Source organism: Buceros rhinoceros, unplaced genomic scaffold, assembly GCF_000710305.1.
Source record: "Buceros rhinoceros silvestris isolate BGI_N320 unplaced genomic scaffold, ASM71030v1 scaffold46763, whole genome shotgun sequence".
NCBI classification, from domain to species: Eukaryota; Metazoa; Chordata; class Aves; order Bucerotiformes; family Bucerotidae; genus Buceros; species Buceros rhinoceros.
The window spans coordinates 11,378-18,878 of NW_010405099.1; the positions used below are offsets into that span (position 1 = coordinate 11,378).

At 37.2% G+C, this 7,501-nt stretch overlaps 1 protein-coding gene across 1 annotated transcript in view; it reads right to left on the reverse strand.

The window, feature by feature from the left end:
* The window catches only part of SEL1L3 (sel-1 suppressor of lin-12-like 3 (C. elegans)), a 27,384-nt gene that overhangs the window by 11,130 nt on the left and 8,753 nt on the right, over positions 1 to 7,501 (reverse strand). Inside the window, exons 7-13 of the mRNA XM_010133583.1 lie at positions 6,919 to 7,051; positions 6,019 to 6,165; positions 5,388 to 5,599; positions 3,663 to 3,842; positions 2,423 to 2,542; positions 1,641 to 1,781; positions 489 to 551 (exon numbers count right to left, since the gene is read on the reverse strand). Of these exons, the coding sequence (XP_010131885.1) occupies positions 489 to 551; positions 1,641 to 1,781; positions 2,423 to 2,542; positions 3,663 to 3,842; positions 5,388 to 5,599; positions 6,019 to 6,165; positions 6,919 to 7,051 (996 nt within the window). The remainder of the gene's footprint in view (positions 1 to 488; positions 552 to 1,640; positions 1,782 to 2,422; positions 2,543 to 3,662; positions 3,843 to 5,387; positions 5,600 to 6,018; positions 6,166 to 6,918; positions 7,052 to 7,501) is intronic.

Here is a 7,501-nt window from a genome sequence, read left to right on the forward strand (position 1 = left end):
AGGAATGCATAATCCGACCTCTGTCTTTATTCTTTCTCATTCACATTACAACTTAAAGACACTCATTACTATAGCAAAACCTGCTGACATGGATTTTCAGCGATGACTCTGGAGAGATCACCATGTCGAAAGCTCAAGCCTGGTGGGCATTCCTATGAAAAAACATGCCTACTAAGGTCTAGAAGAAAATGCTTACGAACATGAGGCAAAAACATACTCCTGGATCAACTACTCACTTTGTAAGTCACATAACTACCATTAAGTTTCAACAGATCCAAACAGAGAATTCTTTTTCTACCATGAAAATTTTGGCTGATTTTGAGTGGTCTGATGGGGAAATAAGGCTTTCACTGCTCATGGTGAAGACACTGGGAGAAACAATCAGTCTTTACACAGAATGATGGTAATAGATATTTTATATAAATCAGATTTCATTATTATTAGCACCTGGTAAAGGATTTTTACAATAAATATTTATTACATTTTACCTTGGCTGCTGCTTTCTTCATCAGTTCCAAAGCAAGTTTAGTATTCTTTTTCACACCTTGGCCCTAAGAAATAGATATGCAAAACAATTGTTGTTTGCAAATTCATAATACAGGCTGATGAAAATTCACATATATACACATTCAAAATGCTTTTCAACATTGATACTATTACTTAATATGTGTTACTTCACTTTGAACACCTACAACAACAAAAAAAAGCAGCTTTGTGCTCATCCTTCATCCACAGCTTTACAAAATCTCAATAATTCAGTCTAGGAAAAATCATTTCACCAATTGCTCCAAGTGATTTTTATGGGTCAATAATATCACAGACCTTTAATTCTGAGCAACGAAGGAAGAATGAACAGCATTCAAAAGCACCTGGATTGTTCACAATTTGGCAGTAAGAGCTCTCAGCTTTCCCGAAAAAGGATATCAGAGGAAATTCACAGATGATAACATCCATGTAAATTAATTACAGGCACAGGTCATACAGACCATGGGTGCTCAAAATTAACGCAAGCAAAACTTAAGCAAGCATTTTGCACAGAACAGCCCTCCACTGTCAAAGGAATGAGATGAAGATCTAAGAGTCCTTCACTAATATCCTCTAACCTTTAGTTGAATGTCTTACCGGTGACACTGGATTGCAAGACTTACTTGACTCAGGTAGGGTTTGCCCTAATTTAGCCTCTGATGTCTATTGCTTCTAGCAGGGAAAAACTGACTGCATGCAGAGACTATTTAATTCCTAATTAAAAAAAAAAATAATTTCAGAGATCTAATAAAGGGCACTCTAAGAAAGAACCTAACTTTCACCTACATCTCTACTCCAAGGTCTATGCCTACTAGCCGGTTAGATTTTCCAGGTGGCAAGCCATTAGGAAAAATTACAATCCACAGCTTAGGCAATATTTTGATCCTGAATCTGGCTGGGAACAAAGTGACTAGACTGCTTTTAACTTGGTCTTTTTAAAATCCTTGTACTCACGTGGTAAAAACCAACATTAGCTTCATAACTATTGATTTACTATTCAGAGTAAATCTAAAAGCACTTGTATACAGTCTCACAGCGTGTCACTGCAGGTAACTGACAAACATCCATGTCATAGGAATGACTTTTTTCAAGTGAAAATATGAAACATAACTCACCTTAAATAACACAATGGCATAATCATATATTAACACTGGATCTTCTGTTTCTATTGCACCCTTTGCATACCATTCTATTGCAGCTTCTGGATTTTTTGCCACTCCTTGTTGGCCCCAAAACAGCATCTGAGCCAATCGTTGCTAAAAGAAAACAGCATAAGCACTAATGTTCTAAATGCTAGTGTTGAAACAGGAATTGCAGGAGCAGACTTCACATATTTAAACGGATTTTAAATACGTGAAGAAACTAGTTATATGTCCTCAACAGTCTGAAAGCAATTGATTATCAGGAATATTCAGAGGGATTCCCAGTGGTGAAATGTACTTATATTATATCTACAGCAGGGTTATTTTATACAGCTGTCAGCACCATGAAAGTCTGGCTTGGTTCAAGTGCAGAGGTAAATGATAAAGGCAGATTAGATGCTTGCAAATGGCTTGGTATTACAACATACTGCTGCTGGTCTCAGATCGGCAGCAGTAACTGCACTGTGTCAAATACAAACCCAGGAAAAGTGATCAGAGAAGGAGGTTGTTAAGTCTTGACAACTCTTCTCTTTTGCCTTGCATCACTGTTACAGCTTTCTGCATGGTCACTGGATATTACCAGAAAAGAACAGAAACTATGGAAAATAGTTCATAAAAAAGAAGCAATTCTGGGTGGAAAGAGAAAACGACTGTTTGCTTCTTCACTACTCTCCACAACTTTCCTACCTAGTCTTTAGATGTACATACATGATATGTGTATAAAACCAAGAAAGGGGAAATGTACTACTTAGTACCTGTGCAGCTGCATTTCCTCTTGTTGCTTCATGTTTTAACCACATAAAGACATCACCATTTTCTTTTGTTTGAGCTTTCAGCAGCTCATCATCCATCAGCCTTACAGTTTCAACAAACGCCTGAAGAGTAGGTGAAAACAAAAAAAATTGCACAACGAATTCATGCATCTGTGCCCAAAGTGAAAATGTTGCCAATTTTCTGTTTATCCCTATAAATTTGAGATCAGTTGCGGGCTTTAAAATTCTCACTACCCCTCTGCTGGCCAGTGCATTTAAGAACCATCCTTACCTCCAGTGTAAAAACCATTTACTGCTTTGTTACGGTACAAAACTGTAAGTCTACCCTACACTAGAAAGATATGCCAAGATGTCAACAACTGGAAAAAAAAACCCAAACCCACTTCTGTAGCTTTAAATGCACTTAATAATGGGCAAGAAGTGCTTTCAAGTCTATTTAGGCTTTTTAGTTTCTATAGAAATCTCTCTCAAAAGATTTAAAAAAAGGCTGGCAGAAAGCTTGATGAAGACCTGCCCTACAGCACTCTTATCTAGGTGGCCGCCTGCTGATTTTTAGTCCTTCAGCAATCAAAATCTATTTTTTGCACAATGACCATTCTTTCTGATAAGCCTACCTTGAGTGTTCTTTACAGATAAAAGCTGTGTTACCTCCTGTTTAGCAGCTTATTCTAAAATAATTTTACTGTAACTTTACCTCATCAAATAGCTATTTAATAGCCAAATCTTTACATTTGACTATAGAAAAGAGAGAAGTATGGAAAGGACCATTCATCTTCTGCATGAACTTAACGATGTTTAGCTATTGAAAGAGCAGATCAGTTGCTTAATAAACACATCCAATTATATTAATAATTAAAAATCTGACTGAGGAATTAGGGCCCAAGAATGACACTTAAACTTTACTGAAAGACAGGCATGTGGACAATTCTAAGGATTTGAACCTAACTTTGATTTGAAATGGAGTGATGATACCCATCCTTGATAAGAACTGCAGTAATGACACCAACATATAACTTGGAGGATTTTGAAATGATCATAGAATGGTTTGGGTTGGAAGGGACCTTTAAAGATCATTTAGTCAAACAGCCCTGCCTTGGGCAGGAACATTACTCAGGTGAGCTACTATCTGTAAATCAAGAGAAAAATGTTCTGGCCACATAGTTAATAGTAATATATGAAAAGTTGTTTGCACAGAAAACAAATTCACTTGCAGCTCTTTTACCTGCTCGCCTTTTATAGTGTGCTGATCCAGTGATGTCTTTATTGCAATGTTACTGTAATAAGCATATGAGAGCTCCAAATCAAGTGGATAGTTATTAATGCCTTGGTAATGTTTATAGCCAAGATTCATCACAGCAAGTCTCTCATTTCCCTGAGCGCCAACCAAACTGTACAGCAGTCCCTGTCAAAAATCCACAGACGTAAACAAAAGTGAATTCATTGCACATCTCACAAGTTTAGCATTTTGGTGGAGATGTACAGGGAACAGAGTGGCCATACTGGTAGCTGATATACTAACTATACTGTGTAAACACAGTTACAGAACCAAGCACAGCCCTAAAGTAGTTAAAATGTCTTCTATACGTATAGAAAGATTTGAAAGAAAAACTACACTCTCTAAATACTTTTCAAGTATTGCACTTATTCTGCCACCACTAAGTGTGCAGCAATTTTTTAAAGCCATTTTATTATGGCATTAATTGTGACACTTTTTATACTTAGCAGTGGCTTAACTAGTCTCACTGATGTCAGCTGGAGTTTTCACACTGAATTCAGTGGAAACATATGTAAGTTAACAAACTGCATTTAAAAATCTTGCCCTAAGGATCTGACAGAACTAGAAGGACAGTGCTTGTGGCTGACAAGGTTTCAGCACAAAGCTCCCTTGCGATACATGTTAACTGGTGCTAGAAACAGTCTAGTACTGCACCTTTTCCACAGCCATTTTCAGCATTACTATTATTTTTCACCTGCACGGTAATAAAAACAGTGGTGTCTCATCTCTGCTGGATATTAAACTACTTCCTACACTACCTGAAGTGGATCCAATAAAGAAATTACCTAGCCTCCATAATTAGCACTAGGTATACTCCGTAATTAGGGTATAAAAAAGGCTCCTGTCTAATGTTTTTTATGTTTGAGAAACTGGAGTGAGCTTGGTCCCAGATCGGCCCCTCAGGGGTTCTTCTGATTTAGTATCCCGTAACCACATTAGGCAGATCTGCTATTCTTTATGAGCATTTTATATTAAGCTATTATATCACAATTAAATATCTGTTGGCAATTTCAGTACAATTCCAGTGACACATAAACACCTTCCCTTTATTTCATCTTGCAATAGAATCATATGGACACACCTCAGTTACTTGAAACCTGCCTAAAAGGTCAGGAGTTCACGTGCTCTGCAGTTGCTTAGCTGAAGCATGATGACTTCCAAAAGAAAACTGTTCTACTTTGGTTACCTCTAATCATTTGACCATAATATACTCAGTGCCACATTTATACACACTGTAAAATGGGATTTCTTTCCTGTCTGCACTGTGCAACCTTTCCACTTTAAGAGATTTGCCTGATGTGAGATTTTTCTCATACCCTTGTACAAATGACTGTCGGTGACTCGAGGGTTATTACCTCATCCTACCTCTTCAGTGACTGGGAAAAGCAGTATATTCCATGCTGTTCACTTTACCATCATTTTTAGGTCTTACTAAGTCATTGATTTCCTTGTTCGGGATGAGCAGAATCCCACCATCAGGACTTCATAAAGACTTCACTGGTATCGGGTTACTTAGGAGTAGCTTTATTGGCGAATCCCTCTAACCACAGCCTGGATCTGGAGGCCACTTCACACTTTTTAATTCAGTTGATCATAAATTCATCCCATTTCTAAATTGTCTTTAAGGGTAATTAATTTTACAGACATAACCAAACATATTAAATACACTACCTTTGTGCGATCCACAGATACACCGAGCCCTGTTTCAAATATAACTGCAAGGAAATAGGAAGCTTTATGATATCCACAACAACTGGAATCCACCAAGAGAGGGATGGAGGAGCCCATATTGCTGAGGCCATCGGTGCTGGACAGACCATTTGCAACCTTCTCAAATATCCTCTGGCCAACTTCTAGAACAGTATCACTTCCATCTTCTAACACTAAAAATAAAACACAGCATGCACAGCTATTGCAAGAGCTAAAATCAGGAGCTCATTTCCCTCCTTAGTTTAATGGGACTGAGACAGATTCCATTACTTCTCATGCTGAATGCTGCTCCCAATGCAGACAACCAAAATTCCTAGAGATACAAGGTACTACTGAACAGCAAAAGTGAGTAAAAATCTAAAAGCCTGTCTCAAAGTCACTAACCACTAAAACCATAAGTATATATCTATCTCTTTCTACATAATAAACCATCCCTCATTTGCAGGACAACATACGAGCCACCTAGCACTACTTTACTAAGTGAGCTGATCTGAAAAAAAATGTATAAAACATGAACTAAAGTCTAACTATACCAATTTACATCACATGTATTGTGGACTTATTTAAAAACAACAAAATCAAATATGATTACCATCTGGAGCACTGAAATCCATCTCTCGTAACAGTTTGAACAAAGTGCGGTACTTTTCCCTCAGCTCTTTTCCCCACATGAAGGCATCACATTTGGATTTTTCTCCATATTTGTGAATCAACTCCAAATAATAGTTTTCATAATAACCTAGAGAAAGCAACGTATTTAAGACATAAAAACTACTTGTCTGTTTCTTTAAAAAAAGCTTATGGTAGAAACAAAGGTGTTTACAAGGTAAACCAAAAACTCATGGACAAGATAAGCACATCCTTTACAGGAAGTAGTGCTAAAAACTCATACACTAGCACATGACACTTAAAAACACTGAAGAGTTCTTCTACTCTCTTCCATAATCTGGTCAGAAGGCATGCAATGGAATTCTTACTGGAAACATAAGCTAGTTTTCAGCACACAGGAACAGCCATGTAACAGCTATGTTACTCTTCTTTCACTGAAGTGGTTGCTTTAGTATAAACCTGTCAATTACTGCACATTAGGCAACTGTGGCAAAGACAATCTAGCAAAAACTACCCGTTTTGGGGAAAGGGCTTAAAATACATGTGCCTTTAAGGTCATCTGAAATGGAAGAAAGGCAATTGGAAAGCTTACATGTAAACTTGAAAGTGTTTCTTTCTCCCTATATGCACCTGTCTTATTAGAGGAAAAAATATCAAAACCATAATTTAAGTCTGTTTTTCACAGCACTAAAGTCTTTGCAGGGACAAAACCACAGTTTTAGCTACCAGTGATGAGGCTATACTCTTCAAATTGCTTTTTTTCTTGTTATGGCTGAATTTAAGTTTACTTCTGATGACCGTTATCCAGATTCTGGCAAAAACAAAAACAAAAGGTCTCCAAAGATGACAGTTTAATATTCACATCTCATATATCAACACTTACAATTTCCTTGCACTTTTTCGCCTTGCCTCACGATATAGCTGTACTCATAAACTAGTTCTTGAATGTCCATACATCTCTCATAGTAGATTTCGATTTGTTCCACTGTTTCTTTGTCATGAAGAGGGTTAGAAATCTATAAAAAGGCAAATGATGGATAAATGGCATCTGCAGTATCTGTTGTTGTCTATGCTTGGCTAGAAAAAAAAGTTGTAGGCTAATAACAAAAGGAAACAGATGGTTCACTACAATCAGCTTATCTGGCCCATCACGTTAATATGCCAGACAACCTGACGCTGGCCATAATAGACTATGACTTTAAACAGTCAGGGCAATCCAAGAAACCACAGATGAACTTTCAAAATTGACCAACCCTATGTGACTTCTACCACCTTTTTCAACAAAACCATAAATTAATCCAGTGTGTTCAATACTGTATCATCAAAAACTCTGGGAAACAAAGCAATAATGAAAATAAGTCCTTACTTAAATACAGATTTAGGAACATTGCTTTTCATACTCACTTTTAGAATTCTGTCTTATCTCACAGCATTTGAAATGGTAACAAACGTTCCTAGATTTCAGC